Here is a 19,893-nt window from a genome sequence, read left to right on the forward strand (position 1 = left end):
CCCCATAAAGCTGCTCCACTGCCTGTTATAAACCCAAAACAGAAGAAGAATCCCGTCCAGCCGGTGTTTGTGTGGAGCTTTTCTAACCGACATCAGCTGATCCACACCCACACACCTGCCGGACTCCTCCAGCAGACCCAGCGGGCCTCCTCCTCTCCTCACCGGGCAGCAGACACCTTCAGCCGGCATGGCGCAGCGGAGGTTCTTCGTGGGAGGAAACTGGAAGATGAACGGGACCAAGGAGAGCCTGGGAGGGATCATCAGCACCCTGAACACCGCCAGCCTGCACGACCAGACCGGTGAGTGGACGGAACCTGCAGAACCACAGAGAACCCGCCGAGGTGATCGATGCAGGTGATCGATCAGGTGTTGATCAGCAGGACAGGAAGTGGTCGGTGGTTGGATGCTGCTGCTGCTCAGATGACACGGTGACATTGAGAGTCACGTGACCAGGATGAGTTGCATAAAGGCCTGTGACGTCGTTTGTTCTAGTTGAGGTACAAGTACTTTTACTGAAGTATTTGTACTCATCCTTGAAAAGTTCACCTCCGTGCTCTGGAAAAAAGAGGATTTATGGACTTGCATGAATTGTTGTAATTTTCACCGTGCACTTGAATGGAATTTATCCAAATCGAATTTACCTTCTTGTTGTCCTCATTTATGGGCACCAAAATATTGTTCCTTTGTCTGGAAAGAATCCAAAAATTCAGCAAAAAATTATAAAAAAAAATTGCAACATCTTCGAGAAGAAAATTTTTTAAAAAACCCTTAAAATCTTCACGTAAAAGTGTTATTTTTTTTTTTAAAAATCTCCAAGTTTTCAAGAAATAAAAATTGAAAACATTTTAAAAATACATAAAAATTGTAAATATTTTCCAAAACTTAATACAAACTTTCCAAAAAAATCCTAAAAATATCTAAAGTGATTACATATGTATCAGTAAAATTTCTAATATTTTCTTTAAGAACATTTAGAAAAAAATTTGATGGATTTATTTTCTGAATGTTTTTAAAGAGACATTTTTGTTAACATTTCTTTTTTCCACCAAAAAAGTTTCAAAAATGTCCCTGAAAATGTGGAAGTTTTCACTTTACAACGGGTCAATTTGACTCGCAGAACAACAAGGGTTAACAAGTAAGAATAATGCGACAGGTTTAAGTCGGATTTACTTAAATTGATTTCTCTCAAATAAACATCGCTGCAATTTAATGTAAAGTTTTCTGTTTTCCGGTATTTATTTTTTAATTAACTGTTGCAGATAAAAGCCTGAAATTTTCACTTTTTAAAAAAATAAGTCATCATGTCATTAATTCAGAATCTGCAACATTAAATCAAATGATGTCTGATTATGAAAACCAGACACTTTTACTGATTATTTCCTCTTCTCTTGTTGTAAATAATCTAAACTATAAATATCCTGCTGTGGTTTCTGGCTATAAACTCTCCGTGGTTCAAACATTTTTATATCTTCATATAAAATCTATAATGTTCTTATCAATCTCCCACAGAGGTGGTGTGTGGAGCTCCGTCCATCTACCTGGACTTTGCTCGGTCCAGTTTGGATCCCAGGATCGGCGTCGCGGCCCAGAACTGCTACAAGGTGGCCAAAGGAGCGTTTACTGGAGAGATCAGGTAACTGAACCACCCACTCAGAGACTGATTTAACCATTCCATTGGTGAAATGTAGATTAACATGTAGTCAGACACCCATCAAACATCAATTAATCCATGCATAAAATACCAAAACACGCAGTCGTTGTGTAAATGTTCTTGTCCTGAACTAGGAGAAAAAAAATGCCTGAAAATATTTTAAGTCTGAAGTTTGCCCCTTTTTTTTGGATGACGTCTCTTGTAATTGTGGACACATTTTTTTAATCAACATATATTTTAAATAATTATTATACTCATGGAACATGTGTCCCACAACATGTTAGCATAACCTGTTGATGATGTTTCTGTCCTTTTATGTCTGGTTTTTGTTGTTTTGTGTCTCGTTTTTGTCATTTTCTGTTTCGTTTCTGTCATTTTATGTCTGTTTTTTTGTCATTTTGTGTCTTTTTTGTCGTTTTGTGCCTTGTTTTTGTCAATTTATGTCTGTTTTTTGTCATTTTATGTCTTGTTTTTGTCATTTTGTGTCTTTTTTTGTCATTTTGTGCCTTGTTTTTGTCAATTTATGTCTGGTTTTTGTCATTTTATGCCTGTTTTTTTCATTTTGTGTCTTTGTTGTTTTGTGCCTTGTTTTTGTCAATTTATGTCTGGTTTTTGTTGTTTTGTGTCTTGTTTTTGTCATTTTATGTCTGTGTTTTTGTCATTTTGTGTCTTTTTTGTCGTTTTGTGTCTCGTTTTTGTCATTTTCTGTTTCGTTTGTCATTTTGTCTGTTTTTTTGTCATTTTGTGTCTTTTTTTGTCATTTTGTGCCTTGTTTTTGTCAATTTATGTCTGGTTTTTGTCATTTTATGTCTGGTTTTTGTCGTTTTTTTGTCTTGCTTTTGTCATTTTGTGCCTTGTTTTTGTCATTTTGTGTTGTTTTTCTGTCTCATTTCTGTCTTAGTCTTTAGTCTGTCCTCCCGCTACATTATTAGACTCAAATGTGTTGGGAACTGCTGGAAAATATAAATGGTTTAATGTGTCAGTGTGGTTGTGAGTTAATTACAGTCAGCAGTTGGATCATTCATTCATTTTTCAATCATCTGTTGAGTAAAAAATGTCAGATTTCTCCATCTGTGGCTTCATAAAAATGAGAATTTTCTGCCAGCATCTGATTAATATCACGAATTCAGAAAAATATTGACTTTCAGATGTTCAGACAACATGACAGGCATGTTTTAGTTCTACAGTACATTAGATATGAAGTGATCTGTTTGAAAAATAATCACCAAACGACTGGATAAGGAAAACAATAGCCAGCTGCAGCCTTTGGTGGATGTAAATGTGGTTAACCCACTTGAACAGCTGATCTCGTTTCCTGTCCCTCCAGTCCGGCCATGATTAAGGACTGTGGGGTCGACTGGGTGATCCTCGGACACTCGGAGCGCCGTCATGTGTTCGGGGAAAGCGACGAGCTGATTGGACAGAAGGTGAAACTGTTTTACCGACTGACTGCGCGTCAAATAGAAGACGTTTGCATTGATGTCGTTCAGTCTCAAAACACTCACACAAAACTTGTTCTAGGAGATGAACTTTGGATGAAAAAATCAAACCAGGAACTGAACTGTATGGAGGACAGAGAAGAGACCGTCTCTATGAAACAGAAAACTATGAGATACTCTGATCAGAACACTAAGATAAATGTTATGATAGATGATACTGTATTAATCCTGAGGGAAATTCAAACTTCAACTAGCAGAGGATCCCACAACACTTGCTTGTGTTACCTACTACCTAATGACATAATAATGTGTTTTTTTGCTAATGTTCAGGGAACCTTTTAAGGAGATTTCTGTTTTCCAAACCTCTTCCTGTCGGGACAGGTGGCTCACGCTCTGGAGAGTGATCTGGGAGTGATCGCCTGCATCGGGGAGAAGCTGGAGGAGCGTGAAGCCGGCACCACCGAAGAAGTCGTGTACGCTCAGACGCAGGTCATCGCAGGTAAGTAATAGAAAAAGTAATAAATGTTCATCATTCAAGTTAATATTATGTAGAGCTCCACAGACAGTGGATGTTCTTAAAAAGGGCTTAAAGAGCTTTCTTTGTCACAAAGCTTTTCCCTAAAATGTTTCGTTTTTCTTTTTATTTTACCTGTTTGTTTTGTTTTTGTCCTTTTATATCTTTAATCTAGCGCTTTGAGATTTTACTGAAATGAAAAATGCATTGAAAATAATTTTTTAAATTAATTTATGTGCTTAATGTAATTTTTGAAAAGTCACTAAGCCATTTTTATACATATTGTTTCATTAGATCTCATAAAATATGATTACTTCTTTTCTGTTGTTTTTATTTATTTTTATAACCTAATATTTTAAATACTTTTTCAATTATCCGATTTTTTTCTTTAAGCTTTATGGTAAAATAAAACTATGAACATATAAAGTGATTTTTTATTCATTTATATATTTTTTATTAAATTCTATGAGGGAAAATCAGTCAATTAATCAACAAATCGACTGAAATTAAATGACTTAAGAACTGTTTTGCTAACTGACAGTTCATTATAAAAAAATTAAATATTTATAATTTTTTCTGACATTTTATATCCACTAGTGGGAAAAATAATTGGCATATTAATAAGAGAAACACTTCAGTAATGGTTTATTTTCTTGCTCAATCCTCGTTTACCTCCTAGAGGACAAACTAAACTCCCGAATTTTACTGTTCTGCCTCTTATTGTGAAAAACTGCAGCTGTTTCCTCCTGTGTTGCTCAGTCTGCAGTCACATTTCTCGGATAATTGATGACGGTTCCGTGCTCTCCTCATGTATTCTACTTCTGAGCTCAGAGTGATTTAAAATGTAAATGGGTCAAGATCCTCCAGTAGACGAAGTGGTTTCCTTCTCCTGGTTTTTCTTTTCTGTCCGTCCACGGTGGAGAACTGATGGATGCTTGAAGCCAATTTAAAATAAATTTTCTGTTGAATTCATTCTGAACCTATCAGTAGGTGACAGCATTGAAAAAGTCAAACACCAGAGCTCATATTCATCTGCTTGGTACGAATATTTATGCTTCCTTGTTGATTACTTTCCATGGAAACGTAGTCATGTTAAATATTAGATTAGGTTTTCATTCTAATTTTAACTAGAGGTTTAGTTTTTTCCATCTAATTCAGGGAGGATGTTGTGTTCCAGAGAACGTGAAGGACTGGGGGAAGGTGGTTCTGGCGTACGAACCTGTGTGGGCCATCGGCACAGGAAAGACAGCCACACCTGAGCAGGTAACGCGACCTCATCCCTCTGCTGACGACGCTAATAACGAATCAAACCCAGTGATAAGTGTGACCGCATCAAAAGGCAGTAAAGTAGCTCAAGTTTTCATTAAGCTGAACAGGTCCCAGATCTGATTCATGGGTTCTTTTTCTCATTTGCAGATGGATTTTTTTTTTTACATTTTTAATTCGTTTCCTCTCTGCTCTGTGTAAACACTGCCTGCAGTTCAGCTGAATAGCAGTCTGCGCGAATGGGCACAATTTATTACTGGACCGTGGACCAGTAAACAGCAATTTTTTACTGGACCGAAACAGTTTTTACTGGACCGAATATTTTATGCACAAATGTACCAAAAGTTGATGTATAATTTAATTTTAATAATTGTTATACAAATTTACTACTTTATTAATTATGTTTGCAGGTATGTATGAAACCAAGATCAAGATTCTAGCTCAAGAAAGCCCCGAAACAGCCCATGCGTAGGTTTAAAGAGTAGAAGATAGAAACAAGTCAGATTTTTTCCTATATGTTGTTATTACACCTCCGGTTAACATCATGTTAACAGGGCCCCAGATACAACACGACGCCATGGGCGAAGAGAAATTACCGTTTTTATATAGAATAAACCATACAAAATTAACTATTGGATAAAGAAAAGCACTCATTTGAGATCAAAACATAAATCATGTACTCTACCATGCTAGAAGAATAAATCACAGAGCAATGTGGCTGGGTCAAGCAGAGCGACCTTGTAGAAGCGAAATGAGATGTGGTTTATTTATTTTCTGTTTATATCATGCGTTTTTATCGCGTGATATCGCTGTTCACACGAGAGCCTCTCTGAGGAGCAGCCCTCCCCATCCGGACGGCGCTTGCTGTGTGCTTTGACTTTCGGCCCAAGACGGCGGCGCTTCGTTCCGTTCCGCGGTGCGGCGCGATCGCGTTATGTGGAACTTCGGGGTTACAGGAAAAAAATTACACCGGACATGAGACCAGTAATGTAGTAAGTTTTACCGGACTTTTGGTACACAAATCGGATTTGACCGATGGTCCGACGTCATTGGCGCACACTGGAATAGGACATCAAATATTTGTCATTTGTTTTATTTTGCACAGAATCTGTTTTTTCTACAATTTTCTGCTGATAATTGTTGACATTTTAGCTTTTAATTTTTAAAGATTGCTTGTTTTTCAAACCTGCTGGTGGGTTTTGGGATAGATTAAACCTTCATTGATCCCACAGTGGGAAAATTCAGAGAGTTTTTAAAAACCATTCCTTGTTTTCTCTCTCCTTTGTGTAAACACTACCTGCAGTTCAACTGAAAAATGTTTTTTTTTATAGTTAGAGCAAACAGATTTTTTTTTTGTGAATTTTAATTAAACATAGAGAATCTGGGGAATTTGAAATAACCAGATTTAAGTTTAGATTTTGTTAAATTTCCACAGATGAGTGGTTCGAGGACCGTCAGAAAGTTGAAAATCCGATGATTCTTTCTATTTTACACCATTTCTGGCAGATAAATGGCATCATAGTTGTATTTTTGAGATAACATGCTTTTTATGTTCCCTGTTCGATTTTGGAGTTCAGCATATTAATAAAATAAACAGAAGAAATGGAGTAATTTTACTTCCAAGTCTATTTTTTTTATATATTTTAACTGAATCTGTTATCAGGAATGCAGATTGGTTTATAACAGACTTTATATGTGAGGCTTTGTTTGTGTTTACTGTGGCTGTCGGTGTTTTCAGTGTTTTGCCCTCATCAAACCCACTAAACTCCAGTTTTCCAGAATAAAAGCTGCCAGTATTTTCTCAGCCCACACTTTGCTGACAGCAGCTCATTCAGCTGCGGTTATTTCCAGAACCTTGTAGACCACAAACCCTCGTGGGTTCAGCACAACACGAACCTTTCTCATTTCCAGTTTGCAGAGACGGCATTTTCTAATGATGAAACTGAAAGATGTAGTTTTTTTTTAGTCTGCACAGGTTTGACTAATGAAGCTTTCAGATGTCTCCTAGTGTTAAATGTGTGTGTGGGTTTTTTTTTAAGGCTCAGGAGGTCCATGAGAAGCTGAGGGCCTGGATCAGAGCAAACGTCTCGGACGATGTGGCTGATTCAGTGAGGATCATCTACGGAGGTCAGTGCTGATCTGTCATATATTTATTTATAATCATTACAGTCTCCAGCTGATGTTCAACTGGATTCACATTCCTCTCACACCTTTCTAATGTTTGATAAGCTCCGTCTGTGTCGCTCATGTAACTTTGTCAAACTGCCAATTTGATATTTACACCCAGGTGACAAAGGAGATGCCCATTATTCCTCTCTTTCTGCCTTTATTTTCCATTCGTTGTGCTTTTATTTACAACCCAATGCTACATAAAAGCAACAACTCTCTGCAGCCTCTTGTTTCCTCTTTCTCCGCTCCTCCTTCCACCGAGGCCGTTTGTAAAGACGATCAACTTGTTTGACACGGCCGTAAAGTAATTTTTATGGATTGGTTCTGACACTCTTAACCTGCTCTTGTCCTCCAGAAGTGCTCAGAAACCTTCCTCCAGCTCTCCCAGAAGGAGCTGCTGAGTCCGATCGTTTCTTCACACATCAGTGAACGTCGCCCAGGAGAGAAAATGCTGACAAAGTTGGCCAATATTACATCTTCTCTGTGACACGGTTGATTGAAGCATAGTAGATTTTCTTAAGGACACTCATTGAAATACTTAAATTCTAAATCTCAACTCTGGAGTGTTATTGGAGGACGTAAGACTTTTTAAATTTTGTGGCATTTTTCAATATTTTTAACTTTCTTGATGAAATTCCAGGTCAGTGAAGTTTCCATATACGGTTACTTGCCGATTAGCTTTAAAAACATTCCAAGAAATGTTTATATCATCACTTAGCACAACTACTCAAATGTAAAATGTGTGAATTTCATCAACTAATCACGGTTAGTTTTGACGTTTCTGTCTTTTTCCACCTTTGGAGAAAAGAGAAAGTTTGATACGTTCCTCTGCTGATTGGTCAGATGTCGTGATGTAACGTGGAGTGGTCTTCGCTGATTGGCTGGGTGGAAACCACATGCTTCATGACCTCACTGAGAGGCGGGAGCGACGCCATATTTGATTACTCGCCCCGTGAAGGGCTTAAGTTGAATTTTAGTCATTCTATTTCATGCTACTTTCTCTTTTTTATTCCGTCATATTTACCTGACAGCTTTTTAAGATGCAGTTTTGACACTGTGTGCTTGCTTTGTGTATTTATGTGGTCATTTAGTACTTCCTTGGAGCGGTTTTTCATCTGTTTGTAGCCGTTTCTGGTCTCTTTGTTGTCCTTTTGTGTGTCTTTACGGTCATTTTGTACTTTTATTTAAGCAGTTTTGCGTCTTTTTATGTTTGTTTTGTGTCTTTGAATTGTATTTCCTGCATTTCTGTATGTAAACTGAATTTATTCTGTTCTGAAAACACTTGTAGATAATGTTGTAATGAAGCGAAAACTGCTGCTTTTTCTTCACTGATGTTCATACACTGTCAGCTGTGAATGCTATATTTTAAATATGTCATATTTTACACTTCAAAAAATGTGCATGAGGTCACATTATGGCTTTTAAACTCTAAAGAGTGAAAGTAGAGCTTCACATTTGACTCACTGCTGCTATATGAACATTTTTGTCGATCATTTTAAGAGATTAAACTGAGCAGCATGAAACCTGGTGGGCTGAGTGGAACTTCTAGTCTGACTGGTCCCAGCAGGATTTATGCTCTTTCCTCATCGAATGCGAAACAGAACTGTGCTAATTTAACTTGTCTTTTTACTCTGTTTTTCCTCCAGGTTCGGTCACAGGAGCGAACTGCAGAGAGCTGGCGTCTCAGGACGACGTGGACGGCTTCCTGGTGGGCGGAGCCTCTCTGAAACCGGAGTTTGTCGACATCATCAACGCACGTGAATAAAAACAACGGAAGCGATGAAAAGCACTCTGCCGTTTAGATTATCACCGTGTGTCTGCAGACTGGGCCGACGGGACAGATGAGTGTATTTAATTAGCAAAATATGTGTGTAATGGTTAAATACAGGTAAATGTCCGTAAGTTTTTTTGTTTTGCTGTAATTTGTGGGACTTAGGTTTATTTGCTTGTCACTGTTTTTCCTTTTCACATCAAGGTAACAGTGTGGAGTTATTAAATACCACTAAACTTTATTTTCAGTGGCAATGAAAAGACTTAAAAAATTCAACAAAACGACTCTGAGCAGCTGGAAAATTAGGATATTTCATTAGCTACTAATAGTTTCAGCTGCTGTATGTCCTATTTTAGATAGAAATTAAAAAGGGAAATGCAATAATCTGTAGTTGTAAGATTTTTCCTGAGACGAACAGCAGAGGGTCGGTCAGCCCAGTTTGTTTTGTGTGTTTGCTAAGAGACTGATCACATCACTGCACTAACTCTTATTTAGGGTCTGGAACAAGTAAAGTTCAGACAGAATGTACTTAAATATAAAATAGAAAGAGCAAATATATAACAATCAGGGAGTTTTATTGTGATGTTGTCACCAGTCAGCACTAAAGCTTCTGTAGTTCTACACTGGATGAATGGACCAATGTAAGGAGTAAAGAGATCAATAAACTGTGGGGGAAAAAAGTCCAGTTTGATGTGTTTGTGTCGTCGTTTTTTTAACCTTTTTTTGTTTTCTGCTTAAAGCAAACCATGTCTGCAAGTTCAAATAACTCCTGAGCATCTCAAACAAGTGGTTTTCATGTTTTTTCTGTTTATATCTTTCTAAGTTGGAACTGTTTTTCCTGGTTCGCATGCCGGCCAGGGATCTTTCTGTGTGGAGTTTGCATGTTCTCCTGCTTCCTCCCACAGTCTAAAGATGTTGCTGGGTGATGGAAAGAGTCCTTTGAGGAACTCCTGAACCCTTTAAACTGAAGACTTTAGCCTTGAACTTCTGATCAGTAAACCAGAACTTTAACCGCCCAAAGCCCACGAAAAGAAAGAGTAAAGCTCCCACAACACACTGCACCTGCAGGCTGCTGCAGACACATGGAGAGGCTTTATACACAGGAAAAGTAGGGTAAGTTTGCAATATTATACTTTTACTAGATTCTGTCTTTTCTTTCAGAAAAGTTGACCCGGTGTGACTAAAACATGCTGCATGAGCGCTGATTAAACATTAAGTCCACTAAAATGATGATTTAGTGTCAAATCGTTTTGCTCTCTTGCTGAAATAAACTGTATTGTTGTAATTCTTTTTATCTCGGCAATTTCAGCTGCAAATAATTGCAAAAACACTTCACAGTTTTTATGTGAAGCCGCTGTAAAATCAACCAGTTTTATATGGAATCACAGGACTGTCATAAAAGATAAATCTGCTAAAGTAATAAGGAAATAAATGTGTAAATATAAAGAGGAATAAAAAGGGAAAAAAACAATGACAAAAGGAAAAAGCAAAGACAAAACTGAGCTTTATATTTAAATATTTTTAATGTGCTTTTATTCATTCCTCTTTTTATTTACACATTTATTTCTTTATTTTTTAACATATATTTTTTCTTTAATTTATTCCTCTTTATATTTACACATTTATTTTTTAACAGATTTATTTTTTATTATTTTATTTATTCCTCTTTTTATTTACACATTTTTTAACAAATATTTTAAATTTTTTGTCTAATTTATTCCTCTTTATATTTACACATTTATTTTTTAACATATTTATTTTTATTATTTTATTTATTCCTCTTCATATTTACACATTTATTTCCTTATTTTTTAACAGATTTATTTATTTATTATTTTATTTATTCCTCTTTATATTTACACATTTATTTTTAACAGATTTATTTATTCTTGTATTTATTCCTCTTTATATTCACACATTTATTTCCTTTTTTTTTTTTTTTTTTTTACAAATGTATCTTTTGTGGCACTCCTGTGATTCCATAATTTTAAGGTGTAAAAATCATAACTTAACAAAAGGAAAAAGGGAAAGCTTGAAAAGAAAAACAAGCACAAAACGACAAAACTCCTTTGAATGTGATTGAAATTGTAAATTATCTTTTTTATTTCACATATTTTCACATTATTCTCAATGACAAGCGTTCTGTTGAATATTATTTTTTTTAAATCATTTTTTTAAAATTCTCTTTCAACACAGCTATTCTATGGACATTCAGGAGGAACCGAAGGAACAAAGGGGACTCAGGGTTTCGATATTTTTTTCTTCTTTTCTTTTTTTCTTCTTTGAGACGGAGGCAGGACTTCAAGCATGAAGGACAAATAATCAGAATCACATCGGGAGGAAGAGGAGGAGGAGAAGAAGAAGAAGAAGGGGCGACCGGGATTGAGACACGACGAGAAGAAAAAGTAGACGAAAAGATAGAAGAAGAAGAAGAAGAAGAAGAGGAGGAGTGCAGATGCTGGAGTGTCCAGGTGAGAGTGTGACACAGCAGAGTGTGTGAGTGTTCAGGTGTTACAGTGTGTAGTTCTGCTCTTACTTCCACCCAGTCCCTGAAACTGCTGCTTTCTGCAAAACGTATTCTTTTGGTGCTGCATCTCTTTCAGTTGCGTGCTTCAATCTACGTTATTCTACAATATCTCTACTCATTTCATCTTTTTTTTTTTTTTTTACAACAGTAATCTTTGTTTTTGCACGTCTCCCCTCCGACTGTACATGAACTATTCCTCTGAAACTACAGTAACAGTGCATGTCTGGCTTATAAATATGATATTTTTATGGTATTCCCCTGCATGTGCATTAGCATGTGTTGCATCTGTGTACTCTATATATATGTGTGTGTGTGCATACAGCATCATCTCCCTACCTGTAAGTCCAGTGCATAATTTATTCAGTTATTTATTCTTTATTTTTTTGCTTGGCTCCTTTGCGCTTGTGTTTTTTTTGTTTTTGTTTTCATGAATCAGTGAAATCTTTCTTTGTACATGGCTCATTCCTTGTTTGTCGTGTTGGTCAGTTTGTGTGTGTGTTTGCATGCATGTGCGTGTGTGTGTGTGTAGGTGTGTGTGTGCGTGAGTCATTCGTCTGTCAGGTTCACAGGGCGCTGGGGTTCCTGAAGTTATGGCCGGCAAAGCGAGCCTGGTCGCCCAACTCCTCCTCAATTCTGCAAAAATAGAGAAGAAGGAAGAAACAGAGAATTTAGTTCCAGCTGAGCTAAACATTTTTACAGGATCATGCATCAAAAAGTGGGTCTACAACCGGGGAAAGTTCCTCATCATCTGCAGCTGTGGTCACCAGAATGCTACCGTACAGTAAAACATTTTCTACATTCACAGTAAAGAAATGTGTTGATATTGTTGATTTTAGGGTTAAAAAATGTGCTTCATTTCATATTTTGCTGTTAAATAAAAGCTTTAACCTTTAAAAACTTGAAAATTTACATGAAAATATCACATGAAATGAAGTTTGTGTAACTTATTATAAATATTACAGCGTTTTTCCATTATCAGCACAAAAGTTAGTGTATTTAACATTTAATATATGTATTTTTACCAAAAATTGTGGTTATAGTTGTCATAAATATTAACACGTGTACGTTATTAACATAGAAGTACACCAGTTTGTAATAAATGCAAAAATTATCCATTATCAGCACAAGATGATGCTTCTAAAACATCTGTAGCTCCAGTCAACTACCAGTCAAAAATCACCAACTTCTCGCTATAAAAGCAATCAATCCTAATAAACCTTAACCCTAACCAATGATCGTCAATCATCCCTGAACCCAAACAGATCACACGGTGCTGACCATGAGTTGCAACTCAAATGCAAACCAGTACACCGTAAAACATCATGAAATAATGTAGTTTTCTAGTTATTTACATACAGAGGGTCTTCAGTTTACGACGTCCTCGAGTTACATCGTTTTGCCGTTACGTTGGGACTGATTACGGGCATTTTAATGTACGGCATTTCGGCGTTACATTGGAACTAGGGCTGAAATGATTTCAAGAGTTATTCGATTACTAAAGTTCCTCTGGATCGAGGCTTTGTCTAATCCACTGCATACTAGGCTCCAGGTCACTAACTGGTGGACCGTGGTCCCAGACCCAGACTTCATCCTATGATCAATAAATTATGAGGGGATTTTAAATTTGACGGCAAAGTTTGCAATCTAGACTTTCAGTTTAAATCCACATGTAGGTAAACTAGATATTTTTCTCAAAAAAAGATAAGTCATAGTATCAAAATGAGTAAGAAGCTGTGGTTTGAAACAGAAAACAGACGTGTTGAACTAACAGGAGAAGGTTTGTTTTATTCTGGATTTTCTCTTAGGAGAGTGTGTTCCTGTTGCTGAAGGAACACGTCATGCAGTGCAGCAGAACGGTTCTCTGATGTGTTTTTTAATATGTTTTTAGGCAACTCTAGAGCTCTGAGGCACAGAGGATTGGCGGTACTTGTCGGTAGGATAAAATCAGTGTTGGTTTTGATCTTATCTTTAGATTTGTTGCCGATCCTCAGGAGTTCTAACCACAACCTGTTGCATTTCTTATGTTTTCTGAGAGACTAGCAGCAGAACTTCCTCGGTGTTCCACTTCTTTGTAATATTTTCCCACCACCTCCTCTCTTTAAACATGCTCTTACTGTTCCATCTCCCTACAGTGGGAGTAACTGAGTCTTCCTGCTGTGTCTTGTGTGCTCATGCTCCACCGCACTGATTAGCGTTTATCGCTGGTTAATGCTTCTGTAAGTCTTTCCAACCCTCCACCTCTCCCGCAGCAGTTTCCTCAGCAGTCCGATGGGATTACACCGCTGAGCCGATCCCACCTCCTGCCTCCCTCCCCCTGCCGCTGACTGGCTCGGACACATGGGGTGACACCGGCGCTGCTGTCGCCTGTCACGTCAATTAGCTCTCTGATGCTAAGCGCTAAGACAGAGCGGGAACACGAGGAGCCGTGTTAGAGCAGATTTAAAGCTAAAAGAGGACACAAAAATGTTGAATACAAAAAAAAGTGACAGCTTAATATTCAGTTGGGCAGAGCGACATAAAAGAAGTGATTGTTTCCAGAGAGTTATTATGGTTTTAAAGGTCCAATATGGCAAAAATCAATTTTTATTGCATTTTGAGGATGGAGGTGTAAAATAAAAGCCATCAAGATACGAAGACATTTACTTCTGCCATACTTCAATCCCCTCCTGAACTAGATAGCCCCACAGGTTTATAACTGAGTAAGAATTGGACCCCAACAGTCGTCCAGCTCAAACTTCCCCTCCCAGACCAGCCACTGGGAATGAGCAGCTGCTTCCAAGTTCAGTCATATCAGCCGTATTTTTAGCTAGCAAACTGAAAGACCCATTGGGGAATATGTGAAACTTTAATTTCCTGAAAATGGACACAATGTGAGACCTTTCAACAGGTTTTTATTGAGTCTAGATGTAGAAAGTTTGCAATCTAGAGTCACAGTTTGAATCCACAAGCAGGTAAATTAGAAAAAAAAAACAATGTTTTAAATGGTAAAAGTCATAATAACAACATGAATTGGTAAAAAGCTGAGGTTTGAAACAGACAAGTTGTCAATTTTCTTTCAGAATGCCGAAACAAAAGACGTACAAATGACATTTTCTGCCAATTCACCCCCCAAACCCCTTGTGTTTTCCTTCAAACCGTGACAGATGAATCTGTTCCTGTGAAAGAATTGGCAGCAGATTATGTAACTGCTGCTGACAAAACAAGTCATGCTTTTAGTGAGGACTCCTCGTTCTCTCTCTGTCACAGAATTCTCCTGATTTACTGTTTTTCACAGAACACATCTTGAAAGGTTTTAAATCACTCAGAATATGAACAGTGAACATTAAACAGCTAAATATGGAACAAGCTGCAAAAGTTACTCTAAAGGCTGTCATTTTATAGCCGTTTGTCACATTTCTGTCCTGTATTTTGAACATGTCTAAAGATAGTAATGATAATGTGGCTTAAATGCATCTAAGAAAGTCTGCACAATCTGAAATCTCTGCATATTTCAGCATCTTTTCTCAGCATCACTGTGAGGTTTTACTCCGTCACAGTTTTTAGGTCTTCATTTTACCCCGAGGACGACAATGAAGCGCCTTCTCACTCACAATTGAGATTAATTGGCGTCCAATGAGAGCTAGAACACGCTGCTGCAACTCAGTCAGGTTTAAACAAACAGAAGTCGTGTTAAATAGTCACTCAGTGGGAGTTATTAACCTCGTGAACTTCAACTTAAAATCCCCTCCCAAATAACATCATTTATCAACCAGAAACTGTCTGAGAGTTGATCACATGCGACGGCCAGTTCTGTCGCGAAACTTAATCAAATCTAAGCTTAGAATTGTGATATTCAGCATACTGGTTGGGCTAAACACGTTATGTACAAAGCAAAGCTGACTAAGTGAGTGCACCATGTGACCGTAGAGTGACTGATTGTGTCTGCAGCACACTGACCTCATGAGCTGGTTGTACTTGGCCAGTCGCTCAGATCTGCAGGGGGCGCCGGTCTTAATCTGCAACAGAGACACAGAGAATCATCCTGTAGACCAATCAGAGAACAGAAACAGGAAACATCGATCTGTCGCATGCAAAATTATGAAAACGTCCTGAATGGAGTCACTGGGTTTCACACACTATGCAGAGAAATCAGAATAGGAAGTACTTTATCGATCACTAAGCTGAAATTTCTTGTTCAGTTTGTCCTTTTTTACAGATTATAATCCATCCTCTGAAGTGTCTTTTTAAACTGCTTTTCTGGCTCTGAAGCTGCTCCGTCTCCATCGCTGCACTGGTTTCACTCTTCAGTTCACTACCGATGCAGCAGTGCAGGAATATCACCTTTAGGCTCTTAAAACGTTCAGTAAAAGCAGGGATTTATCTGGTGCTGACAGGTTTAACTGTCAAACCCACAGGTGAGTTTGAAAAAAAAACTTCACCAAAATGACACCATTGATCAGCCAGAAACTGAGAAAGATATAAAGAACTGACAGATTTTCATATTTCTGATGAACTCTGTTGAAAATCAGAATCAAATCTAAGCCCAAAATCCTGAGATTTCAACAAAATTGCATAATACCACATGCACAATTTTAAAAATCGACAAAAGCAGACCATTTGCTTTAACCATATTCTGTAAAAAATTAAAGTTCTTAACTCCTGAGCTCCACCTAACCCAGATGTAGCCAACAGTCACATGACTTTAAGGCATTCAGGGATATTTCACCAGCAAAAAACAGCTTGAAATGATTTACAGTTCACATTTTTGGTCTCCAGATTCATCTATACGTTAGCGTTTGATGACTTGATGAGTTACCTGTCCGGTGCAGAGTCCCACCACCAGGTCGGCGATGAAGGTGTCCTCTGTCTCTCCTGAGCGATGGCTGACCATCACACCCCAACCGTTGGCCTGAGCCAGCTTACACCTGAGACACAGAGGCAACATCAGAGCAGGACTTCCAGGCAAACTACAAGTCCAAAAATGAATCCTCATGAAACACGGTCAGTCTGACGTTAAACACGAGTAAATCTGTGAGGACGCTCCTGTGCACATGAATGGTTTAAGGTAAATACTGTTATACTAACAGGCTCACAGGGGCTTTTCTAACGTGCTGATGTTCATGTTTACTCTGTTCACCATCTTAGTTTGAGAGTATTTGAGGATTATATTTGCTAATTAGTGCTGCAGGACGTCATTGTTTGGCCAAAAATCCAAGATATTCGACAAAATAAAAATGTGTCCTGATGATAGAAACCTACATTCTTCCTTGTTTTGTACAAAATTTAATGACAATCTAATAGCTGTCCACAGGTGGCGCTAAAGGGCCATCATCAAGGTTCTTCCTCAGTGGATCATGAACGTCTTCACCAAATAATGCATCCAACAGGTTTTTAAAGTCACACACTGCAGGAAAAAACAGATACTTTTCATGAATTGGTCATATTATAGATTTTTTGATTTTTTTTTCCCCACGGCTTTTTTCATAGTAGTGGAGAGAAAACATCCACAACACACATGTAGTGTTTATTTTACCACATTTTGTCTTTTGGACATCTATGAATATTGTAGTTTTTTTAATAAGGCAACACCTAATTTGCACATTTGATCATTATTCAGTGTAAAAAGAAGAAATTAATTGCAATTTCCCACATATTTCCTGTTATTTATGAGAAAAAAACGATTATATTTAAATTTGATGCTGTAAATATTTCTAAAATTGGATACAATTAGTGAGAATTTACAGAAAAGAAGCGTTGGCTTTGCAATTTTACATAGATTTGTTTGTTCAATGAGACATATCCTGTGTAATTACAGGCCTTTTTCAACACAAATGTTAAATGAATCCGTCAAAATGCAGTTTTCTTCACCGTATGTATCACTTATCTTTCAATCTATGTAGTTTTATAGTTATTATGGTTAGAAAATGTATTTCAATTGTGGGAAATTGCTCTATTTTTATATGATAGACATTTTATAGTATATTTTTACAGCCGCAGATGCTGGAATTTCATCCCAATAACATTTTTTTTTTTACAGTGTATGTTTACTACACAAGTCAGTAAATCTAACTGTGATTAATTTGTGACTGCAGCTCCTCTGACAGCTGCTAACAACATGAAAATTAAGATGTGCGCTGATGCTTCGGGGTTCTTGTGGTTCCCACCCAGCCGGCGACGTTCTAAGAAACAGCCAATATATCTGATTAACGATGCAGGAACGGATGCCATTCATCACCTGCACTGTCATCACCCCTGGAAACAGGGCTGATGACAGTGCAGTCCTCTTCTCCTGCTGCTTTAATCCAACCACGCTGTCATGACTGACGGCTTCATAACCCTGAGTGACATTTTGTTAAGTCTCAGACTGATGACACACATTCAGGATAGCAGTACACTCGCTCTACAAAGATATCAACAAAGACGAAATAGATGCACGCAGCAGTGGTAGGCAGCTGTACGTCTGACTGACGGCTAATCTTCATACTAAAAACCTCCCGTCCCTTCTTGTCCTACATTTATCTCCTGTAAATGTCTGTTTGTCGCAGCTCGTCTTTGGCACAAGGTCAACATGGCTGACGGCTGACAACTGATGTGACTGACAACATGGTGACTGATCGCTAGATCGCCGTGCCGAGGAAGACGACGGTCGTTTTCGAGTCTAACGCCGGCCTGAGGTAGCCATGTTAGGTTCTTAAAGAGAAGGCAGCATCCAGGTGGCGTGGCTCAGGTGTGTTTGGCGTCACCTGGAAGTCACTTTTTGATCATCCTGACTCTCTTTGGATCTCAGAAGATAAGACTGTTTGAAATAAAACCAAAAATGTATAGTTATTAGACATGGGTTGATCACAAAGTTCAGAGATTGTCTGAACAGGAAGTCCTCAACTTATGTCAGAGCTCCGTTCCTACACATTGATATAAGTGGATTTTCGCTGTAAGTCAGAACTCAGGAGAAAATGTAAACAAAAGGGTACGTGCATCACGATATCGATCATTTCTTCATAAAAGTCATGAATATCAACGACTTCCATGCATATATGAATCATTTTACAAGAAGATAACAAAATATATTCCACTGTTTTTACAACCTGATCTAATAATGCCGATGTTCATCGTTGTTTTGTTCTGTTCAGAGTGTTTTATTAAATCTAATTCCACTTCCATGGTGTGTTGCCCTTAAGGCAGAAATATTGATGTACTTATTTTGAAAAAGCCTTTATTTTGAAGTTGTCTGTTGACAGCTGTCACTTCCTGTCTGCTATTTTGATGTTTAGCTTTACACACACGTGCTTTTCTGACTGCACGGCTCTCTAATTTGCAAACGCCACAGAGACAATGTCGTAAATCATTAACTTTATTTTTGGACTGACTGGTTCAGTTAAAATGATTTATTTACACATATTTATGATGTTTTTATTGCAGTTTTCACTCTGTAATGTGTATCAAGTGCCCCACTAAAGACGTCAAGTTTGTTACGACTCAAGATTCATTATGAAAGCACGAGTTTAACTAGTTGGATGAAGACGGCTTTCCTTTTCTTCCAAGCATCAGAAGCGTCTGACTTGCGCTTGGGAGTCATAATGAAAGACAAAAAGTTAGTGAACGTAGCGCAATCCACGGTGGCGTACAATGGAAACAAAGCCGTATTCATCTGTTTCGCTCACCAACTAGTTCCGACGTTACAATGAAACGCCGTAAGTCGAGGACGTCGTAAACCGAGGACCTCCTGTATTAGGATATCACGTAACATCAGGATATGTGTTGTAAATGTTTTTCTGACCACTGGTAGATGCTATTTCTCCAAACATTAGCAAACAAGCAAACATCACATTCAGTGTCAGACAGCAGCTGCGATGATCCAAATTCCATGTTGATGATCATCACTGGTGATGTGGATCTGCAGCTACCACCAAAAGACTCAACAGTAGTTTTCACAGTGGACGAAAACTGGCCACAAAGGGACATAAACCACCACAATGAGACCCAAAAACAACCACAATGAGATGCAAAATGACCAGAAGCACATTGTGTGCATAAGTTGGCCAGCGGCCATCAGCCCAGTCGCCATTCTTCCCCTCTACTGCTATCGGCATGATACAGTTTTCTGTGCAACAGGAAACAAGAACAAGAAGCTTCAGGCTGCAGTATAGAAAATGAAACCCAAAATTAAAGTTTTGCCAAAGACTATGATTGTGCAATAAGGCAGCTTTACTAGTTATCTACTACCCACTTATTCACAGTCCTTGTTTTCCTTCATGCAAATGTTCCAGCACAACAATCCCAGCGGTCATGTTTTTTAAACACCGAAGTCGCATCTTTTACTGTCCACGATGACTGTGATTGGTTTAAAGAAATACAAACAAGCCGAAGTGTTTTTTTTCCCCCTACAGCAGACTGATAGTGGTATGTACTACAAAACTACATCAGTTTTCATGTGGTTGTGCACCGTGAATTCATCCCCAAAAATCAAACGCTCAATGCAAAGTTCTACTGCAATGTCCCGAGGCACCTGAAGTCAAACATTCAGAGCAAACTGTGATGGAAAGGCAAGCGGGTGTTCTAATGTGCTCTGCGTTCGGT

At 38.0% G+C, this 19,893-nt stretch overlaps 2 protein-coding genes across 3 annotated transcripts in view; one reads left to right on the forward strand and one right to left on the reverse strand.

Annotated features, from left to right (window-relative positions):
- Positions 1 to 16: 16 nt before the first annotated feature.
- On the forward strand, positions 17 to 9,495 carry tpi1a (triosephosphate isomerase 1a). The gene is made up of 7 exons (XM_022208949.2): positions 17 to 299; positions 1,510 to 1,633; positions 2,979 to 3,078; positions 3,472 to 3,589; positions 4,782 to 4,867; positions 6,910 to 6,997; positions 8,686 to 9,495. The coding sequence occupies exons 1-7, from the start codon at positions 188 to 190 to the stop codon at positions 8,802 to 8,804; spliced, it is 747 nt and encodes a 248-aa protein (XP_022064641.1). The 5' UTR covers positions 17 to 187; the 3' UTR covers positions 8,805 to 9,495.
- Positions 9,496 to 11,455: 1,960 nt separating this feature from the next.
- Positions 11,456 to 19,893, reverse strand: part of eno2 (enolase 2) — a 31,794-nt gene continuing 23,356 nt past the window's right edge. For both annotated transcript variants that reach the window (XM_022208947.2, XM_022208948.2), the window contains exons 11-13: positions 16,133 to 16,241; positions 15,274 to 15,332; positions 11,456 to 11,970 (exon numbers count right to left, since the gene is read on the reverse strand). In XM_022208947.2, the coding sequence (XP_022064639.1) occupies positions 11,901 to 11,970; positions 15,274 to 15,332; positions 16,133 to 16,241 (238 nt within the window). In that variant the 3' untranslated portion in view covers positions 11,456 to 11,900. The remainder of the gene's footprint in view (positions 11,971 to 15,273; positions 15,333 to 16,132; positions 16,242 to 19,893) is intronic.

This window comes from Acanthochromis polyacanthus, chromosome 11 (assembly GCF_021347895.1).
Source record: "Acanthochromis polyacanthus isolate Apoly-LR-REF ecotype Palm Island chromosome 11, KAUST_Apoly_ChrSc, whole genome shotgun sequence".
In the NCBI taxonomy this organism is placed as follows: Eukaryota; Metazoa; Chordata; class Actinopteri; family Pomacentridae; genus Acanthochromis; species Acanthochromis polyacanthus.

Bases quoted from the DNA above. Each gene is read 5' to 3' on its own strand.
- tpi1a (XM_022208949.2), top strand. From the start codon at position 188: ATGGCGCAGCGGAGGTTCTTCGTGGGAGGAAACTGGAAGATGAACGGG. The intron at 1,634-2,978 runs GTAACTGAACCA...CTGTCCCTCCAG, and splicing joins GCGTTTACTGGAGAGATCAG to TCCGGCCATGATTAAGGACT. The intron at 4,868-6,909 runs GTAACGCGACCT...TTTTTTTTTAAG, and splicing joins AGACAGCCACACCTGAGCAG to GCTCAGGAGGTCCATGAGAA.